The sequence below is a fragment of the Peromyscus eremicus genome, chromosome 1 (genome assembly GCF_949786415.1).
Source record: "Peromyscus eremicus chromosome 1, PerEre_H2_v1, whole genome shotgun sequence".
NCBI lineage: Eukaryota > Metazoa > Chordata > Mammalia > Rodentia > Cricetidae > Peromyscus > Peromyscus eremicus.
This window is the reverse complement of record NC_081416.1, coordinates 113,964,281-113,977,973: the sequence shown is the minus strand read 5'-3', so window position 1 is coordinate 113,977,973 and position 13,693 is coordinate 113,964,281. Positions and strand designations below refer to the sequence as shown.

Sequence of the window (13,693 nt, the reverse complement as noted above, 5' to 3'; positions counted from 1 at the left end):
TGCTGTACTTACTTCAATAGCATCATGCTACATTTGAAAACAAAGACCCTCTTCTCTCACCATACCTTTTTTAATGATGTCTTGTGCATTTGATCACTTAATAAATGGCTGACTCACCAGCCACACAGCAAAGCTCAGTAAAAGCAGAAGCCATGCCTGGGTTTGCACACCACTGTGAGTACACACAGTTGGCATTCAATTAATATTTGTTTAATTAGGTGGATAGGCAATTAAAATAATTAATGTCTGGCCTGAACCAATGAATGGAGTGTGGTGCCATTAGCAGCCACGGGGGACCAGGGGGAGGAGTAAGCTAGGGAGACACAAGCTTTGTGGAATCTGTGGGACCCCACAGACCCAGCAGGCAGCTGGAAACACAGACCTGCCCTTGGAGATACTGATTAGGAAAAGGCACACTCTCTGGCCACCACAGTGCTGTAGACCCGAAAGACATTCCTTTAGCTTTCTTTCTATGCCTGCAGGAAAGAATCAGGGTAATCCACATCTCCTCTGCTCACCAATGACAACCAGCATTTGCATAAATTTGCATAAACCTGTCCCAAGGCTGCCTGATGTAGGAACTGGCTAAGTCCACACCACATGCTGCCAGCCTGTTTCATCTGCATCTTTCATGCCCCTTTCCCCCAGCACAGTGCCCTCTGCTCAGGGAAGAGGGGCCATGTTCAGGGAGGCTGGTTGAATAGAATTGGAAGTTTTCTGGTGTGAAATGCTTTTTTAAAAAAATCAGAGAGCACAGCTGTGATCCTTGATCACATTCATTCATTTTATTCTTTGGAGGACTTGGAATCCGTCAGGCATATCAAATTATGGCAAACGATTCCAGACTATGCCTCATTTCAAATTGCTGATGCGATAGAATTACCAATGCCATTCTAAAAATAAGGAAAACTTCTTGCACTTCTGTTATTTCACATTGAAATTAACTTCCATCATGGACTTCATAACTATCTCAAAGGCCTCATCTTCAGCCAGGTGTGGTGGTACACACCTGTAATCCTAGCACTCAGGAGGCTGAGGCAGGAAGATTGAGAATTCAAGAACAACCTGGGCTACACAGCAAAGTCAAATCTTAAAAGAAGGGAGGGGTTGCTCCTGGCTTTCAAGGTTGTCCTATTTTCTGCAAGTCTGCCCCTTTATGGACCACACCCAATGATGGGACCTTCTGTATCTTTTCCAGTCATCACTCTCCAGAGGCCTTGGACAAGTTTATCCCCACAGATCAGAGCTTATCAACAGCTCTAGTGGCAAGTGAGTCTGGATACTTTAGTGTGGAGAAGTGGTCACCCTGCGCCCTAGACCCTGCTAGACAGCATCGTGGCCTGTATCACAGATACTGATGTCACCTCCAACCCAGAGGCTGTGACAAGAGAGAATGTCTCTAAGCATTGCAAATGTCCTCAATTGAGATGTGGAACACATACACACCTGCAACCTCTAAGCCCAGGTGTCCATCTGACTCACGGGAATGTTCAAGAAGAGTAAGAGAATATATTTTGTATAACTATGGATAAAATATTGGGAGCATAAATTAACTTTGGACTTCTTGCTGTTTGCCTAAAATACAGAAATAAAATCATTATAATGGTTAGTTTTGTCAACTTGATAGGTTTAAGAAATAGTTAAGACAGACATCAGATGGCTCATTGGGTAAAGGCATTTGCCATGCAACTCTCAAGACCTGAGTTTGGTCCCTGGAACCCACAAGGAGGTGGAAGAAGATAACCAACTCCACAGACTCGTCCTCTAATCTCCGTACCACGTCACAGCACAGGTAGACTTGCATTCATTCACACACACACACACACACACACACACACACACACACACACACACATTTTTTTAAACTGAATTAAACACCTAGGGCATTAGTGAGGTACAAATTTGGGTGGCCTATTAGGCTCTTTCCATAGAGGAATAACTGAATGAAGACCAATCTCTAAAAGTGGGTGGCATTATCCCAAGAAGGAAAAAAGAAGGAGGCCATCCAGGCAGCAACATCCCATTTCTGCTGTCATGCCCAGATGTGAGCAAATAGCCTAATACTCCTCATCCATGCCTTCCCTGCCATGATAGATTAGACCCTCTCAAACTGCAAGCCAAAATAAATGCTTTCTGTCTACTATTTGATCACAGCAACGAAAAAAGTTGCTAATATACTTACATCTCAATCTATTACACAGGGCAACCATGCACCTTCCCTGGCCTCTCTTCAGTCATGTGACAATTAGGGTGAATCAAAGGTCCAGGCAAGAAAATGACTCACCAGGCAGAGAGGTTCTGATGGGCAAAGTGGACCCAGATGGGTCCCACTGAGTATTTGATGTTGGAAAGAACACCTGCTCCTTTGGTCCCACTGTGCTTACCCAGGTACCAGTAACACCAAGGAGGCTCTTCCAAGAGGACCTCAGTGGGGCTTTACTAAACATCCTTCCACTCCAACCACCAGCCCTCTCCATCTGGCCTAGAAACTGTAAGTTTCTGTGGGCTGCACAACTTCTTGCCTTATTATATAAAGTCTAGAGGAACTGGTCAGGTTAGGGATTATCCTGCTAGGATGTCCGCACTGAAATCAAATGATCAGAAATAAAAGTCAGCTCTAAACTACACAGCTCAGAGATGCAGACATATAGGGTAGGGTTTTTTTTTTAAGGCAGGTAAAAGAATCACACATGAATAAGACAATTCCTTGGTGCCCATTCACTAACAACACCTTACCAAGTGGAAAGCGGTACAGCAAGGACTACAGGGACAGGTGCACTTCCTGCCTTCCTAGGTTTCGGATCAGACCAGGGATATGAGAACATTCGCCCATCTACATAATCCATTCAATTTCAGTTGAGTAGAGGTGCTGAGCCATGCCTTGGAGGAAGTCACTGCATGAACATGCTACCTGGATAAAGGGCTCCAGGTGGCTGGCTTTCCCCAAGGGAGCAGAGTTTACACTGAGCACAGCAGAGAAAAGAGCTGTGATGGGAAGATGGCCAGGTGTGCAGAGGGGAGGGAGTAGGGAAGGAAGGATGGGCAACTCATCACTCCAAGAGGGGCCCAGATACAGCAGCAGCTATCACTAATGGAAGAATCTTGGTAAGGAATGGGAAATGGCATTTATCCGTGAAACGTAAATGTAGGAAACTGTATGTAGGAACAAATCCCTTGAATGTAGGAAACTGAACTTCCAGCCTGGCTAGCTCCTATCAGTGCCCTCCGAGGAATAGCTTATGGCTCTGGAAACTTTGTGGCCTTGTCACACAGAATATTCTTCTAGAAGCTCTAACTATGCTCATCCCTTGCTTACATCACACACTAGCACAGGCCTTAGACCCATATGCACGTATGGGAAATGAGTGAATACGTGGAAAGATGCAGAAACTGCCTCCCTTTGACTCTGTACCACACTGCATCTCAGTAAAGCCATAATAAGGCAGTGGCCAGAAGCCCTATTGGGAAGTAAGTTTCCAGCCCAAATACTCTGTATTTTGTGACTCCTGTTACCCTAGGAAGCACCTGTGGGTCTCTTTGCTGATTTGTCTATCATCTCTGTTTATGTCTTCAGACCAGATGTCTAGGCCTCTATGACAACTTCATTGATCCCCTCAACATAAATGTCTCATCCTGAAGCCTTCAGGATGCCCCCATTGGTTACTTTCACCCCACTTCTCCTCAGCACCTCCATCCACGCAGCTCTCAGGACAGAAGCCTGGGATTCACTCAGCACTCATCCCCCAACGCTTTACCTAAAGTCAGGATGACTCTGCCCCAAAGAGAACATGTCCTGCCCAACTGCAAAGGACAAGGATGTAACTAGGTCCCTGGAGTTGTTCAACAGAGTGTTCTTGCTGCATACATGTACATCCCATATCCAGTTCCACACCTCTCATGGAAGACTTCATCCTGCTTACCACAGCATCCAAGATGAGTCCCTGGATGTGTGTACTGAACCATATATCTCCCCTGCTCAGTGCCCTCAACAGCTTGGTACTACCTTTAGAATCAAACTGGAAACTGAACCCAAGATCCATGGCCTTCCATGAGCCTGCCTCTTCTCACACCTCCAGCCTCTCATGTTACCTTTGTCTTTGCTCATCATTGTCTGGCAGCACTGTCCTTCCTGGTAGCTCCAATCTACCAATTCTTCCTTACCACAGGCTCTCTGCAGGAGCCTCTCCCTGTCAGCCCAGGGGGTGGGGGTGGGGTGGGAACGCTCTTTTTCATGCTTCTCTTCATTCCTCAAAGCCGGATTTAAAGGTCAGCTTCTCATACAGACTTTCATTGACTTCACAAGGCTTTGGCCAATCCTCCCATCTAAATCAGGTCCCTTGGTTACTTATCTCAGGGTATCATTTCTTCATAATATTGACACATTTTACTAGCCCAGCTATTTTGGTGTTCCAACTTTGCCCAAGGCTGGACAGTTTGCAAGCACAGTATGCATCTCTCAGAAGCTCTAAATCCATTGCATATTCTTGGGTGCTCTGCAAGATTCCCAAGAGCATGAGGAGACAATGACTTGACAGTCCCCAAATATTCACAAATATGTCTATCATTACCCCTCAACACCAGTTCAAATAATCCTTCTAAAATTATTCTGTAAGTCAATGTGTCCCTCTACAAAAGGCCTGGTTTCTGAAGCCACCTCCCCATTAGGCTACTAGAGGGCCCTTGTTATACATATATACCCAGTCAGCTTTCACTTCATTCTACTGTGGTGTTTTATTTTTATTTTATTTTATTTATTTATTTTGGTGTGTGTGTTGTATGATCACATGTATGGGAGCACACACATTCATTCAATGTTCACAGGGGTTACAGGAGTATTTCAAGTGTCCTGCCCTATCACTCTCCACCATATTCCCTCAAGACAAAGCTTCTCACTAAACCTAAAGCTAGGTTGGCAGCCAGCAAGGCCCAGCAATGTCCCTTTTTGTCCCCTCAATGCCCCACCCCAAGCCAACATGTTTTTTCATGTGTGTGATGTACATTGGAATTCAGATGTTCAGCTTGTACAGCAAACACACTCTTCCCACTGTGCCATCCTCCTAACCCCATGATTTAGCTCAGTGGTAGAGTGCTTGCCTAGCAAGCGCAAGGCCCTGGGTTCGATCGTCAGCTCCAGAAAAAAAAAAAAAACAAAAAAAAAAACAAAATAAATAAAGTTAGGTAATGTATATACCTCCTTTCTAAGACTCTGAGCTCACTGAAGTCAAGTGACATTCCTCCTCATCTTCTCATTCCTTACTCTGCATCCTGAAGAGGGTTTGACACATCAAAGATATTCAACAGAAAGTCGAACCATTCTAAACACTTCTCATCTACAGTAACCTGTCCAAACAACCTTCCTATTCTCTATAATCAATAACGCATTAAAATACCAAAGGGATATACTAGCTAATTCCAGGGGGTAAAAGTGGAATCTCAAATCTTTTAAAAAAAACACATACCTTTAAACTCCTTTAACATACACAAGCTGTATTAGTCACTTTTCTTGATGTGACAAGAGGAACTTTTAAGGGGACACAGCCCATCACAGTGGGGGAAGACACGGGCAGGAGCTTGAAGCAGCTGGTCACATTCCATCTTCAGTCAGGGAGCAGAGAGAGATGAATGCTGGCACTCAGCTCATGCCCTCCTTTTTACTCAGTTCAGGACCCTCCCCCATAGGATGGTATTGCCACGTTCAGGGTGAGTCTTTTCTCCTCAGTGAAGCCTTTCAAGAAACACTCTCACAGATATGCTAGAGGTGTGTCTCCTAGGTGATTCTAACCATGCTGAGAATTGAGCTTAACCATCACAAGTCTTATTAGTCACTCTGTAAAACTCATTCCAGAGAACTTCCAGTTAATGTGTAAGGCTAATGACTGCTCCGAGTGAGTGTGGACCTGACTTCTTTGCACCGAAGTTAAACCATGACACTGGCTCTTTTTAAACTATGCAATGTCAGGAGCAGACACCTCAAATGCATGTAGCTAATTCAAATCTGCACTTATTTCATAAAAATCAGAAATGCTTAAATATCATCTTTAAAGAGTAGAACAACACCCTCACACACAGCTCTAGAACTCCTTTCTCTATTCCAGAAGATGAATACATCATCCCTGGTCAGAAACAACAGAGCAAATTCAGCCACTACAATAGTAGCGGACCAGTGTAAAGAGTGGAAATGACTTAGAAGCTGCAAGGTATCAGCAGCTATGGAAATACCTGGGAGCCATCCCTTCCTCCAGAGACCTCTGTGCCCAGAGGGTAACTGGTAGAATGCTAACCTAAATCTCAAGCAGAAGGACCAGAGTAAGGTTTGAAGCAATGGAGTGACACAGGTAAAAAGACCCAGTTTCATCCACCATTGCTGAGGTCCCAGAATGCACCACTGTACCACATCACAGTGTCTTTGCAAATGTTCAGCTGGAGTGCAGTGGTCAGCTTCTGGGTATGGGAGGTGGCCATGGCATTCTGAGAACAGATCAGCTGCAGAAGCTAATTGTGCCACCTCTAAGTCCATCTAGCTGTGTTTACCAAGCTCTTAATCTGTGCAAAGCAACATCTAGGGAGAGGGTGGAGGTAGGAAGAGAAATCCGAAGAAATGTCACGGGACTTCTGCTCGTGAGCAGCTAGCCTGGTGGAAATTTCCCATACAATCTGAAATACCTCTCTTCGGCTCACATGCTTAACCGTATCCCTTAAAACTAACTCTTCTGCCCCAAAGAAGCTGAAGCCTTATATGGCGCAAGACTAAGACCTCCTACAGACCCAAAAGCCATCACAGAGGACCAGTTAAAGAAATGATGGTGAATGATAGACTAGTTAATCACTGCAAGAAATTTTCCTTGAGAAACTCTCAGCAGGGTCAGGATCTCTGGTATTTCTGTCTGTCTACTGAGAAAAGACCTGGATTACAGTGTATCAAGTTGACCAGGTACTGACCAACAACACTCCTTCCAAATTCCAAGGTCAAGGCTCTGGCACACTGGGTGACTGTCCAGTCTTTATTCCATATAGCATAGAGAGCAATGTGATGGGCAAAGCAGTTTCCAACAGTGATGTAATGGTAGATGAGTTATGTAAGTCACCAAAGTGTTTATTCTTTTTCCCAGTAGAAGCCTATTCTGAACTCAACCATCTTCATTTTCTCCTTTGCTTTTTCTCACCTCATTACAGTTAAATCTATTAATTTACTATTGAGTTCTAAGCAGCAGAATAGGTTGAAAGTACTTCCATGGTAAATAAAATGACACAGCCATGTTTTTATGCCAGTCATCTACCCACTCAGTGTTCCAGACTGGGACTCCATGCCTGCTCTTCCAGGACTGCCTGTTTCAGTTAAAGAGCCTCCTTCCTTGGAATTATAAAGGTTCATCACCTCCTTGCCCCCACAGGCACCGGCCTCTGTGTGTTCTGGCTTTCCTGTTGGCCTTCACCCCAAGTCTAAAGAAGGTCAGATCCCACACTCTGTCTGTGCCTGGTATTTTCATTCTCCTCTGTTCAAGCCACTATACCTAAGTCTGACCTCCTTCTTCTATCTCCCTTCAACGCTGTCCCTGCTTCTTGTCTTACTACCTTCTATGTTACCTCAGCACATCTGACAAATCAGCCTTACAGGAAAGCGGCAATCATGTGGCTCCTCTGTTCAGGACCACTTAAAACCCTCTCTTATGTGGGAAGAGGAAGTCACAGTCCTTGTCTTTCAAGGCCCCTTGAGCCTGGCCACACCCATGCAACTCAAGGCTAAGTCCCTCTGTTCCTTCTCACACCTCACTCACTGGCCTTCAGGCTATGCTTAGAGCCTGCCCATCATGACTTATGCCTGCAATGCCTCTCAACCTGTGTCTCCCCGTTTTCAAACTGTACCTTCTGCAAAGTCCAGCTAAAGTGTCCAATGTCGCAACCCCCCACCCTCAACCTTCCCCAACCAACTTGGATGGAGGGATCTTCCACTCATAACTTTGAAGACATTTTTCTCTCATAAGCATTCTGGTAGTTCACCCCACCAGGTCCGCACCTCAACACAAGACCTCTTTCACTGGGCTTTCCTGGGGTCTCAGTTCTTTGACTGTCCCTACCTCATCCACAGCGACCTATGATTCTCCAGACCCACAGGAGACAACACAAGACCTAAAACTTACGCGGGGGGGGGGGGGGGGGGGGGCGCTCGCATGTCCTGTCTTCGCAGCCTTGCATGATACCACAGGGAACTTTGCCAATGACAATAGGGCTCCCCCACCACAGCAGCCCAACACTCCCACTCATTCATGAACTCCTTCCATTTTTCTAATCTGCCAGCATGAGACTAGTGGTCACACGCCGTACCCTGGGAGGCAGCAGGCAATGGGACAGGGACAGGGCTGCTTCAGTCTACCTTATTACCAATTAGGCTTTTCGTGTCCAGAAAGGACTGGGATACATATACAGTGACCAGGTGTAAACCCCGCCAAAGGCAGCGCTGGGGAGGCGGGGCCGACAGGCGAAGAGTCCCAGGAGTTCTGCCCTGTTGAATCCCCGCTCCAAACTTTTCTCTCGCTCGGCGCGACACCTGGCAGCCGCCAGCTCCTGTGGCTCTGGAGCCCGCGGGCGAGCATCGAGTCACCCGCGGCAGCGGCGGGCGCCGGCGGGACCAGGTTGGGCACCATGGATGGATGAGGATGCCGCGGCCGGTGCTGATGCTGAGGCTGCCGGGCGGCGGCCGCTCCCCACCCCCGGGCTGCGCGGCTCAGGCTGGGCCTGCCGCTCGGCCGCTACTCACCCGGAGGGTTGACGGCGGCCGGGGTTGCCATCTTGCCGGGAGGGACCGGCGCGCCGGGCGGGGGCGGGGACGGGGACCCGGCGCGGGCCAGCGCCGCCGCGGCCGCGCCACACAAAGGAAGGTGCGGGCGGTGCTCCCCGCGCTCCCGCGCTCCGAGAGCGCCCCGCGCTCCTGCCCGCGCTGCTCCCCGCGCCCCGCGCGCTCCCCGCTCCTCCGCGCGCACCCGTGCTCCTCCCTTCCCGGGCCTCCTCCGGGTTCAGCCTTTGTGGAGCGGTGGGGGTGCCGGGCCCGCGGCTCCCGGGTCCGAGCCGTAGCACCGCGAGACTTGGGCCAGCGGGCAGCGGGACCCCCTCGAGTCCTTGCAGGTGCCCAGGCTGGGGGTCTCTGCGCACCCCCTTATATGCCTTCTCAGGGTCCCCAGGTGTCGGGGACACATCGCCGAGGGGCGCTGTCCCCTCGCGGAGGAGCGGGTGGGAGAGCTACCCATTTGAATGCAGAGGACAACTGGCCTCAGAAACAAAGGCGTCCCAGTGCTGCCACTTAGCATGCCAAGGCCGCGCCACTGGGCTCCCGGGCTCCCCGGCCAGGGCTGTGGAAGAGGGCCTAGAGGAAGGCGCCCAGAAATGCCCGAGGCCACCGTCCCTCAAAGGCACTCACACACAGCTTCAGCACAGAGCTTGGCCCAGGAATGGAAAGGAGCCAAGCAAGCCTTGAGGACGGTGTCTAGCTCTGCCTTCCTGAGGACATGGCCACTGTCAGCGTTTATTATGGAGTCCTCTCGAGGGCCTTATTCACACCTCCTGACTGGGGCCTTAAGAAGGTTTCTAATGATTCCATCTGCATATCCGGGTGAAATTAAAGTGCAGGGGACTTGAAGAGGTGTTTTCCAGGCAACCACCAGGATTCCTGGAGGGGGTGTTCCACAGTAGATGCCCTGATAAGGCGGGATTGGAAGGCTGGTCACACCCTAGGCCACAGCTGAGGGCAGTATGGCGTCTAACGCTGATAACATCTGCAAAAGATATCACACTAACATAGGACAGAATAGGAAAATAATGCTTGGGGTGTGTTTTCAAACAAACGTCGTCTTCCGGCAGTGTTTGTCTCTGCTGCCCTAATAATATATCAATTGGACAATCGTTGAAAGTTCTGTGTGCCGAGTACAGACCTGGGTGTTGAGCATACAGGAATCTTGTCCTGCAGGACTTCTAGGGTAGGAGGGAAGTGGGAGGAAGGACAGAAGGCACTTGCTGTCTGGGGGCAGCTGCTTCTGGAAGTTTAAAGAGAACTTCTGAAATGTGTCACTGCTGAATGAAAGGGACAAAGAGGAGGTGACATTGAAAGTCGCCTTTGAGGAAATGACTAGGATGTAGGGAAGTAGAAAGGCAAGACATTTCCAGGAAAAAATAATACCCTGTGCAACCAGACTCAAGACAGGCCAGGGCCAGATAGAAACAAGGAGAGACCAATGGGGTTATCAGCCAGGGACTGAAACTTCAGCACGTGTCTAAATAGAAGGGCCCTGACGTCCCACAGCAAACCGAGTGAAACTCAGCCTTTCTTCTATATCTCCCCAAGGCAACACTCTCAAATACCCCTCCGTACTTAATCAATGTACAATACATACTTGCTTTGTTTTAAGATGGGGGCTCCCACCACATAGCTGAGGCCAGCCTTGGACTTGTAAAATTCTCCTGCCTTTGCTTCCCGAGTGCTTGGATTACATGTGTGAAACACCTCATCCAATCTCTGTGAAGTTTCTTAAGGTAGGGAAATACAGTCTTTCTCTGTGTCCCATCAGGCGTTTCGTCCCAGGCATTTCTGGTAGAGTTTTTTCTCGGCTCTACCCATGGGTAGCACAGCACTCAGCATCACCCCCAAGTTCTTTTCTTCCTCCAACGTTCCACATGAGTGAAAAACAATCAGGTTTCCCTCCTTGACAGATACATAGCAGTTTAGTAACCAAATTCAGTCATGTGTGGCTTATTTTGTCCCCAGATATATGCCAAAAAATAAAATTGTAGCAAACACAACTGTCATACATACATAGCCAGGCATGACAAGGTTTCTCTAACTATGTTCTTGTCCTCTACCCATTTTCTGAACATTGTTCTGTGAATATCATGTGTGCGTGCGTGCGTGCATGCATGCATGTGTGTACAAGTGTCATGGTACTCATGAGGAGGTCATAGGACAACTTGGGGTAGTCTGTTTCCTCCTTCCACCATGCTGGTCCCAGGGATCAAATTCAGCTGGGCTTGGAGGCAAGGCCTTTTCATATGATGAGCCATCTCACTAGCCCTGTAAAATCTGATACTGGATCTCATGCGTGTGTCCTCTTGCCAGTGTCCATTATAATAAAAGACAGTTATCAAGTGAGCAACAGCTGGACTTTCTATAGTCTAGTGTCTGTCTTGTGCTGGTGTTAGGGTTTTGTGTGCGGGGGGTGGGGTGGGGGGTGGGGTGGGGTGAATTTCATAAAGAAGGAGATACTTCATCTTCCCCAACACGGATCCTTTTAGGTAGAAAGTGCCTGTGTCAACTGTTAACTTTCCAGAGAAGAAATGAACTCTAAGTAGAAAAGTGAATTTATCAAGGTTGTACCGTTCAATGACTGGAAGAGACCTGGTGCTGAGTCACCCCTGGCATGAGGATTTGGTGGCTGGGCAGAGAAGGGTGGGCTTTGGAGAAGGAAAGGAGAAATAGCGGACCAGGCCCCCATTAGCCTTCTTTGTCTCTCAGAATTAAATAGGTTCGATGCCCAGAAGCATTGATTGAGGATGAAAGCCCCCCCTCCTTTTAAGTAAACAGTCTGGAATGGGGCGGTTAGTCATTTCTGAGCACAGAGTGGTGGTGTTTATACAATACAGTGGTCCTGTGCTAATTAAGAGAGTTAGCCGACTGTGACCAGTAGCAGGCTTAGGAATTCCACTCAAACTTAACCCAGAACTCTCAAATGCCAAAAGAGGCTTCAGACTTGAAGCTGAGATTTACATTTTAAAATGTGTGCCCATAGCACACAATTATGGGTCTGGGTTCCCAGAAATGGCCAGCAGTGGCTTAATCGTGCTGATAAACAACCAAATCCCAGAGCATTTATTTCCTTTTCAACTTGAGAGGAAGCTGTGACCCCCATTCTGCTTCATATCCTTTGAGTCCTGACTCCAGACACAAAGAGCTTCTTTGGGAAGACATCAAATGATTTGAGGGGTGTTTATTACCTTCTAACTTCACCTCGGGTCAGCAAGAGACCATGATCACCCAGGGAAAGAGGGAGGTAAAGGATGAGCAGCAGGCCACAGAGACTCCAACCCCAGGCTTCGGAACTTCTGAAGGTCCCTTGAAAAGCCACACCTGGGCTGATGATCCTGCAGCTGACTTACTGATGAAAACACCTAAGACTGGGGAGTTACAATGTTGCAGACAGAAAGCCAACATTACCTTGGGCTCTCTTTAACTCCCTAAATAGTTATTTATTACTCACTTCTGTATTTGACCAACATCCTACCACTGCCAGCTACAACCTTTAGACTATAGTCTTAGGAAAAAATGAGATTCCACTATCCCCAAAGCCAAGAATATCATCACATCCATGTGGTGGATCATGCCTGTGACCTCAGTCCTCAGAGGATGTTTGTAGAAAAAGTGTTGCAGGTTTGACACCAACCTGGACTGTATAGTATGTTCCAGCCAGCCTGAGCTACAGAGGAAGACCCAGTCTCAAAAACAGAAACAAAACAATAAAATAAATAAATAAATCGGATGGGACTTGAGGCCTATAGCAGAGTTGGCCCTGCCTTGCTGTGCCCTGCAGCCTGATGTCCCCACCAGTGTGTTTGACTCAGGATAAGCTCCAGCACAAGATCTGTGTTTTGCATCGACAGGCTTTTCTTCATATTTCCTTTCATCTATCCTCACTCCTCCATTCTTACTTCTTTTTCTTTGCTGGAAAGAAAGATTTCTAGGTCCCTGGCATCTCACTCTCACCTCCTTGTCTCTCACTCTACTTGTCCAAATCTGCCCAACTAGGCATCCCACCCTCCTATCCCCTCTAGCAGGCCTCTTCTCTTTTTGAAGAGAAGATAAATAACTAAGACATGATTCATCACAATCTTAGCTGGCGAACCTTCCTTAGCCTCTCTGTAATAATATAAACACACCTGAGTCTCACCTTCATCACCTGTAAAATGGGTGGCATTGCCTCCCACCTTTCTCTGTATTCCATCATGTCTCTCACTGCCCTGGGCTTCTTTTCTTCTTCTTCTTCTTCTTCTTCTTCTTCTTCTTCTTCTTCTTCTTCTTCTTCTTTTTTTTTTGCATGTTTATTGGTTCCATCAAATTATGAGGTGCTATTTTCATTTTTCCTATTTTTCCTGGTACCCAGCCCATAGCAAGACCCAAATGAAGTTTTCTAATAGTTATGGAATGGTTGACTATCCTACTGAACATCAGTTATCAAATAACTCAGTGTGTTTCCACACTTTTATCTCTTCCATGACAAGGTGACACAGAGCTACCTGTATCTTTCTGACGTACTTAACACCACTCTGTGTTAGGGAATTCCTGAGTCTGTCTGTCTGTCTGTTTCTACCATTCTCTGGACTGGATTTTATTTTTAATATCATCCTATAATTCTGGTTTGTATTAAAAGCCATATCAATTCCCCTTGGAAAACAAAAGAAAGCCCAGTAGTAGTGTCGCACACCTTTAATCCCAGCACTCAGGAGGCAGAGGCAGGCAGATATCTGTGAGTTCAAGGCCAGTGTCATCTACAGAGCTAGTTCAAGGACAGCCAAGGCTATACAGAGAAACCTTGCCTCAAAAAAACCAAAAGAAAAATGAGTATAACGGAGGAGTTCATGCAACTTAGGGCATGGTTCGCTATCAGTTTTCACTTTCTCCCAGTGCATGAGAAAGTTGCCAATAACCCTTTTTTTC

The 13,693-nt window shown here is 47.3% G+C and overlaps 1 protein-coding gene across 1 annotated transcript in view; it reads right to left on the bottom strand.

Moving 5' to 3' along the window:
• Arnt2 (aryl hydrocarbon receptor nuclear translocator 2) overlaps nt 1-8,843 on the bottom strand; it is a 162,282-nt gene extending 153,439 nt beyond the window's left edge. Inside the window, 1 exon segment of the mRNA XM_059271971.1 lies at nt 8,756-8,843. Within this exon segment, the coding sequence (XP_059127954.1) occupies nt 8,756-8,786 (31 nt within the window). The 5' untranslated portion in view covers nt 8,787-8,843.
• Nucleotides 8,844-13,693: the final 4,850 nt, after the last annotated feature.